The sequence below is a fragment of the Trichosurus vulpecula genome, chromosome 2, assembly GCF_011100635.1.
Source record: "Trichosurus vulpecula isolate mTriVul1 chromosome 2, mTriVul1.pri, whole genome shotgun sequence".
Taxonomy (NCBI): Eukaryota; Metazoa; Chordata; class Mammalia; order Diprotodontia; family Phalangeridae; genus Trichosurus; species Trichosurus vulpecula.
The window spans coordinates 264,855,530-264,871,167 of NC_050574.1; the positions used below are offsets into that span (position 1 = coordinate 264,855,530).

Genomic DNA, 15,638 nt, shown 5'->3' on the forward strand with positions numbered 1-15,638 from the left:
GTCTCTCACTCTAGTAAGACTCAGAGGGTAGATCTAGCTAGACTTTCCCTGCTTCTTTCCTATAATGTTCCCCTTATGCATTATCAGCAGAATATCCCCTTAGCAGCAGAACAAACTTTGAAGCCACTTGTAGAGAAGCTTAACGCTGCTACAACAAAGGTGGTATCTCAAAACTCTCACTGGGGAGCTGGCTGGTTGCTGAAGACATGTAGCAGATTTGTCAGCAGCTTCTGGCTTACCCCTTACTCTGCTCCACTTTACTATACTTTAACTTTGCAGGTTCTGCTGGAACTCTACTCAAGAGGAATGGTCCCCGTATCATGGGGAGGGAGCAGCACATATAATGCTGTAGGATTTGTGCAGAGAGAGGTCAAGAGGCATTGTAGAGGGGGTGATGACAGACTGCCTCTTTTCTTTCCCCATAGAGAAGAGAAGACTTGGGTTTATTTGCTTATTTGAGGTAACGTGAAGAAGAATTGGGAATGACTGAGGATCAGGAATCCTGGGTTTCACTGCGAATTTAGGAAGAGAATTCCAGGCATGAGGGTCAGTCAGTGAAAATGTATAGAATCAAGAGATGGAGTGTTTTGTGTGAAGAACAGCAAGAAGATCAATATCTCTGCATCACCAAGTCTACTTAAGGGTATAAGGGGCAAAAAACCCAAAAATGTTGTTGGGGTGAGGAGGAAGGTTACGAAAAATGTTAAGAGTCAAGCAGAGGGGGCAGCTAGGTGGTACAGGTGAGTAGAGCACCAGCCCTGGAGTCAGGAGGACCTGAGGTCAAATCCAGTCTCAGACACTTGACACTTATTAGTTGTGTGACTTTGGGCAAGTCACTTAACCCAAATTGCCCTGCCCTTTCCCCTCAAAAAAAAGTCAAAGAGAATATTTTATATTTGATTCTGGAGGTCATAGGGAGCCCCTGGAGTTTATTAAATGTTAGGGGGGTGACATAGTTAGACCTATGCTTTAGGGAGATCAGTTTGATAGTGGAGTTTTGAATGAAGTGGAGTGGGGAGACACTTGAGACAGTAAGACCAGTAGAAGGATATTACAATAGTCTTGGCAGAGAGTAATAAGGGCCTCACATCAAAGTGATGCCAGTGCCAGAGGAGAGAAAGGGGTATATATAAGACATATTGGGAAGTTGTATCAACAGAACTTGGCAATGATTGGGTATGGAATGAGTGAGAGAGTGAGTAGTCAAAAATGAGCCTTACTTTGCAAGCCTGGGTGACCGGGAGAGTGGTGCTGCCCTCAGTAGTAATAGGAAAGCTAGAAAGAGAGGAGGGATTTGGTGGTAAAACTGGGGGGAGGAAGATGATGGGTTTAGTTTGGGGCATGGTGAATTTAAGATTTCCAATTTGAGATGCCCAATAGAGAGCTGGAGATGTGAGACTAGATGCTGAGAGAGGTTATTAATAGATCTGAGAAGTTGTGCAAGGGAGGAAGGTGAGAGAACACTGAAGTATTATAGAATAATATAATCAAATATGGAAGAGAATTTAGAGATTCTTAAATTCAGCCTCCTCATTTGAGACCTGAGAAAACTGAGACCCAGAGAAGTTTAGCAAGGACTTGCCTAAGATCACATAACTAGTAAATATCTGAGGCAGGATCTGAATGCAGACCTCCCTGACTACTACTACATTACCCTAGCCACTATGCCAAAGTGCATATTTTCTCCTCTTTTCTCCATTCTTGCTAAATACATAAACTCAATGTATAAGGCTCAATGCCATAGGAGAGGTCCTGAATTCTCCCTCTTGCCAGTTTCTTTACCAACAGGAGTGAACATCAAGGCAATGCAAAGTGGCAACCAAACCTTTGTTACCCATTTCATCCTGGTTGGCCTTCACCATCACCCCAAGCTTGGTGTCCCACTCTTCCTCATCTTCCTTGCCATCTACATCCTCACCATCTCTGGTAATGGGCTAATCATCCTCACTATACTAGTTGATGCTCGGCTTCATCGACCCATGTACTGGTTTCTATGCCACCTCTCTTTTCTGGATATGACCATCTCTTGTGCCATTGTTCCCAAGATGCTGGCTGGCTTCCTGTTGGACAGTAAGGTCATCTCCTTTGGAGGCTGTGTGATTCAACTCTTCTCTTTCCACTTCTTGGGGTGCACTGAATGTTTCCTCTATACCCTCATGGCTTACGACCGCTTTCTTGCCATCTGTAAACCCTTGCATTATGCTACCATCATGACCCGAAGTGTCTGTAATTGTCTGGCTTTGGGCACTTGGCTGGGTGGCTCTCTCCATTCAATCTTTCAGACTTGCTTCATGTTCCGTCTACCTTTCTGTGGCCCCAATCACGTTGACTATTTCTTCTGTGACATTCCTGCCATGCTGCGGCTTGCCTGTGCTGACACTGTCATCAATGAGCTGGTCACCTTTGTGGACATTGGTTTCTTGGCCCTTACCTGCTTTGTGCTTATTCTCACCTCCTATGGTTATATTGTAGCTGCCATCCTACGCATCCGCTCTGCTGATGGGCGTCGCAATGCCTTCTCTACCTGTGCTGCACACCTAACTGTTGTCATTGTCTACTACGTGCCCTGTACTTTCATCTATCTGCGCCCTGGCTCCCAGGAGCCACTGGATGGGGTAGTGGCTGTTTTCTACACAGTCATTACACCTCTGCTCAATCCCATCATCTATACACTCCGTAACAAGGAGATGAAGTCAGCATTGTGGAGGTTGGGGGGGCATAGGGAAGTGCAGCCTCATTGACCTCACCTATCAAGGAAGATTTTAGCAAAATTCTGAACCAAGGAAGGCAAAACACCAGTATGGGAGGAATTTCCCACATGAAGGAAAGATAGCTACACAGATAGAGGAGCATAGAGGTCCTGAAGGGGAGCCCTGTGTAATATTGGCACAGAGACTATTTACCTCTTTTTCATTGTAGTTCCAATGAAAACACAACAGATCAAATAAGCAGGGTACTTTGCTAAGAAAAGAATTAGAAAGGAGTAAAAATGAACCTACTGAGAGTCTCTTTCTTCTCCCAAGGAGCCTGTTTAGCTTAATATTCCATCTAAATTTGAAGAAGACAGAGGTTTCTGGAGTTTTTCACTTAACTGGGAGAACAAAAAGTCACTCAAGGATCCCTAGGACTCTCTAACTGTCAGATCCATGAAAAGTACACTCCAGCTAGGAGCTAAAACATGTAATGAGGCTGAAACTTATAGTTTTCTGGGCTAATAGTAACTGTTCTACTTTATCAAGCCATGGGAAATAAGCCAAAGGCACCAACTCCATCCTTTCCCAAGAATGATTAGATTTGCCTTCTACCTCTTAGGAAGAATACGTATAGTGAATAAACAAGGAAAGTCAACTCTAATGGACATAAAACAGACATGTGCTCAGTAACCTGTGGAAAAAAAATCCTGATTTTTGGATACTAAAGGTATAAGAGAGAGACACATTACAAGGAGCCCTTGCTAACTAGCCTCCAGGAGATATGTCTAGTATGCCTACTCCCAGATCATAGGAGACAGGGAATAAAAAAGGCTCCTGCAAAAGGCTTCACATACCAACATAGTGGCACAAGCCTCTTTAAAGTCACTTTATACCCAAACTGAACTCCCTTAACCCTTCATGGGTGGGTGGGGGTGGAGAGAAGTTGCTCAGAAAGGGATGGAATGTTTCTGGGAACAAATGTATGCTCCCTGCATACATTTTCTGTGCACAGTATAACAGAAATGGAGGAATAAAAGGAAATAAAACAAAAAAAGATGCCAGAATTTTCAGTACACGTCTAAGATGATTTATCAAGTATCTTACATGTGTCCAAAATGATACAAACACACAAGGATGTCACAGCTCTTGTCTTCAATGAACTTATAGTCTTTTCTTATTGTTTTGGAGGGGGGCAAGGCAAGGCAATTGGGGTTAAGTGACTTGCCCAAGGTCACACAGCCAGTAAGTATGTCAAGTGTCTGAGGTCATATTTGAACTCAGGTCCTCCTGATTCTAAGGCCAGTGCTCTACTCACTGCACCACCTAGTTACCCCTAATTAATAGTGTTTTGAAACAGCTTTTAGACGTGAAAAGCAATCAGGTTATCATATAAAACAATAAATATTTAAGTGCCAACACACAGTAAGTATCAGAGCAGTTCACAAATGTAACAAATGAGTTAGGGCTAGAGGATTTTAAGAAACCTTCATAGAATATATGGAAATTGTATTTGAACCAGTCTTTGATGGATGATCAGAATTTGTTTTTGACAGCATTATTTTCTTTATTTAAGTTTTTAAGGGGTATTGAAATCATGTTAAGTTCTGGCTTTAGGATAATTGACAGAAGCACAGAAAAAGGAAAATGACAAACAAATCCATTGGTTATTTAGAAAAATGATTCCAAGGATTTTTTTTTCACCACTCAGCATTCCCTAACACATTCACACAGTATGAGGAATGAAGACAATTTGGTCAATCCTTTTGCAATTCTCGAGCAATACAGGAATACAGCAATGTAGAAATGATAGTAATGAGTTCATGAGTGCCCTAAGCAGCAGGAGGAATTTGACCCAATACTTTAAACAAACATAATATGCACAAACATGCTATATTTTTATTTCATTATCTCACCTGAATTTGAATGACTAAAATTTAGAAAAATATTTGAATGTAATTATGGTACTCTCGAGTCTTCTTGACATTAAACATTCCCGGTTCTTTCAAATAATCTTCCTGCAGCATAGTTTGAGTCCCTTTCTTATCTTTATCCCCCTCACCAGGCAGTCTCACTAGGGCATAATACATGACCAGGGCTATCATCTCGTTTATTCAGGATATGATCTACATATTAATTCAGCCTGAGATTAAATTAGGATTTTTTGTCTGTGACATTACACTGTTGGCTTACATTGATCTGGAAGTCCACTACAACCCAAAAGTTGTTTTCATATTTACTGCTATCTATCTACATCTTCCCCATCCTGCGTTTAGGGAATTGATTTGTGAAACCTATCTGTCAGACTCTACAATTATCCCTACTGTATGTACATGTGGGGAAGGGGCGAGAGGGGGATTATTTTGTTGTTGTTCAGTCATTTCAATTGTGTCCAACTCTTTGTGATCCCCATTTGGAGTTTTCTTGCCAAAGATACTGGAGTAGGTGGCCATTTCCTTCTCTAGCTCATTTTACAGATGAGGAAACTGAAGCAAACAGGGTTAAGTGACTTGCTCAAGGTTGCACAGCTAGTAGATGTCTGGGTCCAGATTTGAACTCAGGAAGATGAGTAGCACATCTAGAGTAGCATAAGAGTAGCTTCCAGAGTGACACCTCCCTTCCACAATTCTTACAAAGAGAAAAATACATTCACACAGAGTCTTTCACACAAAGTAATATTTCTTATTTGTTGTAGCCTTTTACAGTACTATCCTTGACTGTTACCCTCATATACAAAATATTTGATAATTCATTGTGCCATTTTTCAATCATAGGTATGACCAGTATCATTAACCCTCTTCCCAGCATGTGATAGAAATATATATGGATAGTACTTGTGGTGTGGGATTCACTTGGAGTATCAATTCATATATGCAGTCACATAAGTAGAACTAGAGCCAGAGATTAGCTGAGAGGATAACATTCCCCAAGTAATAGTTTAATCTGTTCTAGGTTTGCCACATGTGCACCTTGGCTGGGTAGTTGTGAAGTAAATCTGCCATCCCACCAGAGAATTGAAAATATAGCCCATGTACAGATGTACATATCTGTGTTGGTAACCAAAAATGGGCTCCTTAGCACTTAATCCAACAAGTGCCCTTAAAGAGTTTGGCTTTTGTTTGCTTTGATTAATTCAGTGTATTTCATTGAATCTTACTAAGTGCTAAGCTGCAGGGCCCAAACCCCTATTAGGTGTAAAACCTTAGTGGGTATGGATTAGCAACTAAGGTGGGGCCCGAGGTGGGGCTAACTCCAGGGAGGGCCTAGTTTACATGTCTGGGAGAGCAGAGGCTCTTAGGCCACCTGGGTTTAAGTCTGCCTCTCTGTGACGATTCTAGGTCACTTGGGTGAGTCACATGTGTGACTCACCCCTGACACTGAAAAAGATACAAAAACCAGGGGTTGGCTCTCGGTTCCTTGGAGCTCTTTGCCGCAGCAGTGGTGGCACATGACTCTGGGCCAGCCCTTGTTCTGAGCTCCCGGGCTGAACCTAGATATTGGTAACTATGAATTGTATTGGATCTGTCTGTTGATATTTGTAATTTGTTTGTATTTTGTTCTGAAGTTCAGGATGCTGACTTTTCCCCTGAACTAAGTGAATGCTGTCTGTATGCTGGATTAAAGTAAACTTGTCAACCCCTTCACCTTGCTTTCCTTATTAAGGCAGATCAAAAGAACCTGTGCTGTTGGCAGCTTTCCGGGTGCTGGCTGTGGGTGGATCTTACACTTCCACAGAAGCTACCAGCCGGATTGTTGAAACAATATCCTAAGAAAATATATTGAAGGATATAGATATGGGCAAAGGGATCTCAAGTGAGAAACTACAAAACTAAGGTCATATCTGCTGTGTTTATCTTAGAGGTTTCCAGATGGTAGATGTATCCTTGTCTGTGTCTATAATAAAAGTCTCAAGACAATACTCAATGGTCACATAAGCATATCACCCTCAAATTGTAATAAAATGATAAGAACCCAAGGAAGCTAATATTTCTTTCTCTTATAGAGAGAATAAGACCCATCTCTGACACATTGTTGATATCTCTTCTGTTTTCCTGCTTCTTGGTGATCTTAAGACTACAGTTAGCTAAGGAACAATCAACTGCACACAGGGTTGGATTACTTAACCCTTGTTGCTCAACAGTCTTGAATTGGACAATTAAAATTCTCCTATCTATATTTGCCCAGATCACAAGGTACTTCTCTTTTATAATCTATAGGACTATAACTCCTGGGAGTTTGGGCAAGTAAGCTGATGACTCAGGAATGCAGGGGGAGCAAAGGCTTTTTGTATTTCTCTAAAGATATTTAACTAAAAGATTATTAAAATTAAATGTCAAGAGGGTCCAATGGATACATGGAGAGATTTTAGAGTTTCTGAACCTGGATAGGAAACAACTACATATGTATTTTCACTAAGGTCTAACCAAAATTTTGATTCTCCTTAATGATGAATGTAGACAGCAAACCATTATTTGAGATGAAGTCTATTTGCTTCACATAACTGCTGAAAGGGTGCCTGACACAAAAAAGTTAAGTACCCTTTAACTAGATGATCAGCAAAGTGTCTCCAAGTTCTGAAATACCTTAGGTCTCTTTTACTCACATTCGACTGCACTCATGGCATCTATAATCGGAAATAGAATTTCATTCCATCCTTCAAGAATCAGTTTGGAAAAAATCCCAAAGAGGCAAACATGGATTACTTCACTATGAGGGGGGATGGGGTGGTGAGGATGGTGCTTAGGGAAGAAGACAGAGTGATAGGCTGTTATATTGTATTGCCATAAATCCTGAAACAATGAGTTTTCTTTGCCATCACATTCATTCTACGTAGGAGTCAACTGTGAATCATCTACCTTATTGTTTCCCAGAGGATCAATTTTGAAATATTATAGGTTCTACATTCAAAGAGTGTTTCAAATCTGTCCTTCCTATCTACTTCCACTACAACCACCAGGATCTGGTTTCTTCTCCTCTGGGCTACTGCAATAATTGTCTAACTGGGCTCCCAAACTACACTTGCTTCCCATTGCAATCCATCCTATATACTACCATCAGATTAACCTTCACAATAAATAGGACCATAGAATTAACCTCTTCACAAGCCCTGAAGCATTCCCTATTACCCATTTAATCAAGTCAAAATTCTTTAACATAGTGTTCAAAAATCTTCCTCATTCTACTTCCTGTCTAGCTTTTTGAAACTTTATCTTACATTATATAGTGTACTGAGAAGAGCACTGGACAAAAAAATGAGAAGACCTCAGTTTAAATCGTGTCACTGACAGCTGCAAGCTGAAAGATGATGGGCCAGTCATTTGTCCTCTCTAATGCTTAGTTTCCTCATCTGTGATATAAACAATTATAACTGCTTTATCTAATTCATAGGGCTGTAGTGATGAAGGTGATCCGCAAATCTTAAAGTGCTACACAAATGTCTTGATATTATTATTTGTATTTTTCATGATCCAAGCAAGTTGCTGTTCCTTGAATGTGCCTGCTTACTCTATTCACAAGATCAATGATATAGAAATGAAAAGGACCACAGAGTCCATCTATCCCAATCCTTTCATTTTGTGGATGTGGAAATTGAGGCCTAATGAGTTTACTTTCCCATGAACCCATTGGTTCTAAGTGTTGTTGATGAGATTTGAACCTGTGTTCTCTGACTCTAGAACCTGAGGTCTTTATCCTGGACTGCATTGCTTCTTTTTTGAAAAGCAGTATGGTGCAGTGGAAAGAGCTAGTCATTCCAGGGTGTAATTCTAACACTGCCACTCTCTAGTCTTGTTTCTTTTGACACATCTTTGCTTTGTCATCTGGAAAATGAAGAGCTTGGACTAGATGACTTCTAAGGTGTCTTGTAGTTATAATATTCTATACAGTTATCCCTTCTATGTCACTTTTTCGCCCTTCACAGTTTTGATATACTGTGGGTTGGCATAAGAAATTAAGTGGGAATTTGGGGGGAGTTTTGTGGAGGCTGCAGATACCACGAGAAGGACAAGAGATGACACAGTAAAACTTTAGAAACTCAGAAATGCCTAAAATACGTATAATACTGTAAACACCCCCATAAAAGAAAAAGAAAAATTTCATATGCCTGTGGTACAAAGAGAGGGCCAAAAATTCTACGTGAATTTTCCAGATCTCAGGAGTGCCACACCTCTAACCCCCACAGTGTGGAAGGGATAATTGTAATTGCATGGAACCCTTTCCTATCCCTACCTACTGAATGTCTAACCATCCTTGAAGGCCCAGCTCAAATGCCACAATCTGAATGGAATCTTCCTGAATTTTTCCAACTAGAAATAATCTCTCCTTCTTCCGAACTCTCACAGGACTTTTCATTTTTCTAATCACACTCAATGTTGAGTCATGTCAATTTGGCCCTCAAAGTACTAAATCATAATACATTCCTTGATTCTGTCTTACTTATCTTTGTAGACCTCAATTCTAAGTCTAGTGTTTTATACAGAGTAAGCACTAAATAAATATTTGTTTTGAATAAATATATAGGTGATTGACTCAGTGAGTGATATATATTTATACATATATACATACATACATACATATTTAATATAGATCACAAGGAAAAGGAAAGAATCAAAGATGACTGATATCAAGTCTTAGAAAATAAGAGTATGTCAGCTAGGCATATTAAGAAAGCTGAAGATTATAGAAAGGCAGCTTATTGAAATTCATGTGAAAGGATTAAGATGAACTGCAATAATTTTTGAGATAATAATTCAGTCAACCCTCAAACGTCTCATTGTTACACTCAGTGTTGCCTGATACTCTCCACATGGTCTGACTTAGGATGCATTCTTCTCCATGATAATGAGATAAAATCTGGACTGCAAATACCCAGGAGATGTCATGTCAAAGATCCACCCAAAGCTTCCCAACAGACTGAATGGAATCCCCAAGGCAGTACATCAAGCATAAAGCACTCCTCACTCACAGCTGCAGTGTTAGAGAAGAAATCTACAAAGAAAGGGAAGGCCAACACCTAGAAGAGAGCCAGCTCCATTGGAAAGCTACAAAGAGCTGACACGCAAGCCCACCTAGGCGCACTAGCTCTCTTTGAGTGGGAAACTCAACATCCATGACTGACATTTGAATGACTCAAATATGCCATTCTCAACACTAAGAGAGTGAGACAGGAAGAAGAAAGAATAGTAGAATATTAGGGACCACTGACACAATCCAGGTAACCCTATCTCCTGTCCATTCTGAGCACTTTGACTATGAAACAAGGTTACTATGTTAGTACCCAACGAATTATCATATTGCAGGTATGATAAAGTTCCTTCTAAATTGTCTATCAAAAGGTAAACAGAAAGTGCTAGAATTTAGTCTGACTGATATTCAGTGCCTTTCATGTGAAAAGAGGCCTTTCCAGGCACTGGAAGAAGAAAAAAATTGTGATTCCTTCTATCATAGAATTTACAGACCAAGAGAAGGATGACACACAGACACAAATAATTATGACGTAAAATATATGCCAAGTGCACCAGAGAAGGACAAATCAAAATTTAAAATGAAATCCAAAAGGGAAGGTTGTTTCCAAGGGGAAATGGTGGGTGCGGGGGGAAGAGAGAAAGAGTAAGCAAAGACTTCCTGTTCATGGAGCAGGTAACATTTGAATTGTTAGGAGGTTTTTATGGGAAGAGTAAAAATTCACAGTTAGAGCAACTATTCTGGGCACTGGGGAAGGGTAAGGAAATACATCAAGGCAGTATAAGGGGATACAATAACTCGGTTGTGATTATCAGAGAGGGGACTATGGAGACAAAATGGCCAAACAAAACACTGGTGACCCACTTCATTCTGGAGGGGTTGGCAAACACATCAGAGTACCCCATATTTTTCTTCTTCCTCTTCTTCCTCATCTACACGATCACTGTGGTGGGGAACTTTTTCATCCTACTGACAGTGAGCTGGGATCCTCACCTCCACTCTCCCATGTACCACTTTCTGGGCCACCTGTCGTTCCTGGATGCTTGTCTGTCCACAGTGACTGTGCCCAAGGTCCTGGCAGGGCTCTTAACTCCAGAAGGAAAGGTGATATCCTTTGGGGGCTGTGCTATACAGCTCTATTCCTTCCACTTCCTGGCTAGTACTGAATGTTTCCTCTATACTGTCATGGCCTATGACCGCTATTTGGCCATCAGTCAGCCATTGCGATACCCAGTTGTCATGAGTCAGAAGGTGTGTGCGGGGTTGGCAGGGGCTACGTGGGCCACTGGTGCCATACACTCTGCTATCCATACCTCCCTCACCTTCCACCTGCCCTATTGTGGGCCTTCCCACATTGTCTACTTCTTCTGTGACATCCCTCCTGTCCTGAAGCTGGCTTGTACAGAGACTGCCCTCAATGAACTGGTCATGCTGGCTAACATTGGCATTGTTGCAGCAGGCTGCCTGTTACTCATCATCATCTCCTATGTCTTCATTGTGGCATCTGTGCTGAGGATTCGCACTTCAGATGGCTGCCACCAGGCCTTTTCTACCTGCACAGCACACCTTACAGTGGTATTTCTGTACTATATACCACCCATATGTATCTACATTCAGCCACACTCCAGTGGGGCAGAGATAGGAGCCCCAGCCATCTTCTACACAATTGTTACCCCCATGCTCAACCCCTTCATTTACACCTTGAGGAATAAGGAAGTGAAAAGGGCTCTAAGAAGACTTCTATGCCATGGACCTAGAGAGTCACCAGCTATTAGTCCACCCCTGTGATGTGTACTATAACCCATTTCTATAACCTTTCCAATACAGCACTTGACCAATGATATGGTACAATGGAAATGACAATGAAATGGGAATGAGGGGCAGCTAGGTGGCACAGTGAGTAGACCACTGGCCCTGGAGTCAGGAGGACCTGAGTTCAAATCCAGCCTCAGACACTTGACACACTTACTAGCTGTGTGACCTTGGGCAAGTCACTTAGCCCCAATTGCCCTGCCTTCCCCCCTCCAAAAAAAGAGATGGGAATGAGCAGATCTGCTCCAGGCCCAACTGTGACCTGAGGAAAGTCACTTTATGTATCTAAGTTCATTTCAATCATCTGTAAAATGTAATGTTTGGAGTAGATGCTCTTTAAAGTCTCTCCCTCTTCATTCATTCTATGCTTCTCTAGAACAGGGGTGGGGAACCTGCAGTCACATGTGGCCTCAAGGCTGCAGATTTCCTCCCCCTTCTCTAGACTCCCAACAAGGATAGAAAACTTAGTGATAATCTTGTACCTCTGCAGACTGAACCTTCTTTGGCACCAGGATTTCTGGAGTTGAGAGCATTACTTAACCTTTATGTGGGGACTAGGTGATGAAGTTCCATGAGAAAATCCAGTAGCATGTTCTGCCATGGGACTCAGTAATATATCAGTGTTAGGACTAACGGACTTGTATAGAAACACGGACTATTTCCACCTAGAAGGAGTCACTGTGGTAGACTCAAAACAGCACAGAATGTTTTTAGTCAGCAGATCTGGGTTTAGCTATATACTTAAGAAAATCATTTCTCCGCTCTGGGCCTGATTTTTGTCATCTTTCAAATGAGAAGTCTCAAAAAAATATTGATCTCTAATCCCCCTTCCCACTCTGAATCTTATGCCTTCACAAGATCCTTCCATTTGCCCTTGATTTGAAAAACATCACAGGCATCAGTGACTGTGAGGCATCCTGAATGAGCCTAGGAGAAAGATGGAACTATTGTTGGGAGAGGGGTTGCACACAAAGCTGAGTAAGGAGATAGGAATATTTCTCGACATTTTTTTTTGCTTCTAATTCTCCTCTAGCTGGGTTCAGAATGCCTTCTAATAGAGCACATATAGAATGTGAGCCTGACCCTGCTCCCACAGCTTTTTGCAGAAAGGTAAAAAGTAACACCGATTAACATTTAGCCAGCTAATTCTTCCAGATAATTAACTTTCTCCTCTGGTGTTGAAAAAAGTGAACAGCTAATATCAACTTTCCCTCAATCTGGTAGATGTCCCTATGCCATGTGTGCTTTTTACATCTGAAATAATAGGTCTGCCATTCCTTTGGGGACAGCAGGGATTTTCTCATTGGTAAGGGTAAGAGACGGTGTGGCCTCAGAGGCGAGAAACTCGAGATCAGACTTACTTTGATCACATACTGGCTGTGGGTACTGGGTCAAGTTACTTAACCTCTCAGTGCCTCTAGGCAAGTCTCTAAGACTCTAAGTTAATTATCTGCATTGGTGAAGAAGTTTCACACTGACAGTTTCCTACATAGAAGAAATTCAATTCCAGGGAGAGAGAGAGAGAGAGAGAGAGAGAGAGAGAGAGAGAGAGAGAGAGAGAGAGAGAGAGAGAGAGAGAGAGAGAAACTAATCGACTGACCAAGGGATATAAGCATCAGAGCTAAAATACAAACACAAGTCTTTCCCAAATTCATACCCTATGCTCTCTCCATGATACTATGCTGCTTCTCAAGAAGGAAATTCATCTTAAGAAAATAAAGGAATTGGATTTGCTTGATGAAAGATAAACAACTTATTTGCACAACATCTTGTCTTTTTAAAAAATGTAAGTTACTAATAGACATTTTTTTCAACACTGAAGGGGAAAATAGAAAGTTTCAAAAGAAGAGAATGTAATCCATAAAGAATAAAGTAAGAAAAAAAATTTGGGAGAAGCAAAAACATTATACCAGGGTAGAGTTTGGGAAAGGGTTAGAAAAAAACAAATGCAGATGTCTGTGTATTCATTCCAAATCTCAGTTAATCTAGGCTATTGAAAGTTCTCTGAAGGGGAGGAGAGTAAGTGATTGGCAAAAAATGCTCCCCAAAATATGAACACATAAATGATTATATTCGTAGGTGAAATAGCTATCTATAGGATTGACTTAATTAGAACTAAAAATAGCTACTTATTCCCCATCTTCCACTGCATTAGTTTTCCTCTTGCTATGAATTTGTCTTCCTATCTCTCACTTTCTTATTGAATTTTATAGTTTACAAAATATGTTCCCAAATTAACCCAGGTGAAAAAAAAGAGACAGGAAGACCATGAATGGTTGCTTTCCCCTCTCTCATTTTGTTTTCTTTCCTGTACACTTATCTACACATTCTTTCCACCCAATAAGAATCCCTAACCTTTATGCACCATAGCCTCTGCTCTCTCCATATTTATTCCATAAGTGATATATCAAAATATGTTCACTATTTCCCTTCTTTTCTCTTCTGGCTTCTTAGCTGGTTAACCGATGACTTTAACATTCATTTTTTCACTTAAGCAAATAATGCCTTGTATTATAATTTCAATATTTAATACATACATGACTTGTCTCTTTAACTAGAGCATAAGTTCATTGACAACAGAAACTATATGATATACAACATATTTCTCTTGTGTACCTTGCAGCACCTGTCACGGAATGGATTAACTGCAATGCTCAGTAGGTATATGCTGGAGCCAGCTCCAACCATCTCGTGAGAGTAGACTGTTAAATTTTTAGTGAGAACATTTATGCTTCTGAAATTATCAAACACCACAAATGTGGAGGGTTTTTTATTTCTTAGGAGAATACTGGCAAAGACAATAATTCAAATTAAACTTAAAAGTGTGTTGTGTGTATAAGCTTTTTCAGAAAGCTAATCATTTGACAGCACACTTTTAGTGCTCCTCAAATAATTATTGGTTGAATACATGAATGAATAAATTCCTCAAATTTGGGACACATAGGCTAAACCTATAAGCCTACCTTTCTTCTGTGAGAAGGCAGAAGATGTATTTTAAATTCAGAAAGAGGTGGATAGCATTGGTACCATCACTTATTCAAGTTCTTGGATATATTTGTGTTTGGAAGTCTGTTTAGGATTTGCTGGGATGGTGAATGGGATGATTAAGGCTAAGGAAGGGATGAAGGGGTGAAAAACATCAGAAAATCAAGGAAAGAAAATTTGTAAGTTAGAACAAAGATCCATAAATGGCTCAATACTTTTCCCCCTACTCATAATTATAATAACAAAAGCACACAGACAAGCATATCCTTGTGTAAAGTGCCTGCCAGAGAACCAAAGGCACAAGTTCTTACACAACTGTTATCATAACTCATTTCTTTATAGGTAAGCCCTATCGCTACGGGGCATTCATAGGATAGGAAAGTAATTATTATATAGAAAACAATGAAAATTCACTGGTGTTAGTGTAATCATATCTAAGAATAAAAGCTTTCAGTAAGAACATTTACAATTGAATAGTCAATGTGTTAAAAATAAATACATTTACGTGTTAAAGCACTTAAAATGCTTAGTTCTGGACTCTTCATTTGGGGAAATATTAACCAACTGGAGCCCATCAAGAGGAGATGGACAAAGATATTGACAGAACTCTAAGTAATATGATATGAAGATGAATTAAAAGAGTTAGAGATGTTTGACTTAGAGAAGAGACTTGAGAAGGGTGGTGGGAGGGTAGGTGATATGATTGTTGTCTTCAGATTCTACAATGGAGAAAGAGAACTGGTCTTCTTACCCTCAGAAGGCTAGCTAATGAGGCAATAAGTTCCCCAGCATGGAAGGTTTTCAGGGATGCTAAAGAGAATATTCCTATATCAGGTCCAGGTTTGAGTAGGTGACAGCTAAAGACTCCTTTGACTCTAAGATTCAATGATGCTACATATTGTCTAACATATAGGATTGTGTTCCCCTCCCTCTGTCAGCAGTGTTGTCCAATGTACTTGAAAATAATAAAACTATATTTCTTTAACGTTATCTTATTTATACCCTTCATTGATTTAATATAATTCTTTCTTTGCTTCTTCTCCCTCCCCATTCAAATAACTTTTACCATAAGTTTTTACTGTTGAATACTTGAAGACCATTTTAAAAAGTAAAAGGCATCGAATAAGTACCACAATGAAGGAACAATTGTGTAAAGGTTGCAGAGGCACATCATAGGTCTAAGGGACC

General features: G+C 40.3%; 2 protein-coding genes across 2 annotated transcripts; both read left to right on the forward strand.

The window, feature by feature from the left end:
* The first annotated feature begins 1,703 nt into the window (after nucleotides 1-1,703).
* LOC118839617 (olfactory receptor 10G6) lies at nucleotides 1,704-2,741 on the forward strand. Its single transcript, XM_036747105.1, has one exon. It carries the CDS (start codon nucleotides 1,722-1,724, stop codon nucleotides 2,739-2,741), a length of 1,020 nt encoding a protein of 339 aa, XP_036603000.1. The 5' UTR covers nucleotides 1,704-1,721.
* A 7,737-nt stretch (nucleotides 2,742-10,478) lies between these two features.
* LOC118836988 (olfactory receptor 10S1-like) lies at nucleotides 10,479-11,441 on the forward strand. Its single transcript, XM_036744047.1, has one exon. It carries the CDS (start codon nucleotides 10,479-10,481, stop codon nucleotides 11,439-11,441), a length of 963 nt encoding a protein of 320 aa, XP_036599942.1.
* Nucleotides 11,442-15,638: the final 4,197 nt, after the last annotated feature.

Excerpts from the sequence above, each read along its gene's own strand:
- LOC118836988 (XM_036744047.1), top strand. The coding sequence starts at position 10,479 with ATGGAGACAAAATGGCCAAACAAAACACTGGTGACCCACTTCATTCTG.
- LOC118839617 (XM_036747105.1), top strand. The coding sequence starts at position 1,722 with ATGTATAAGGCTCAATGCCATAGGAGAGGTCCTGAATTCTCCCTCTTG.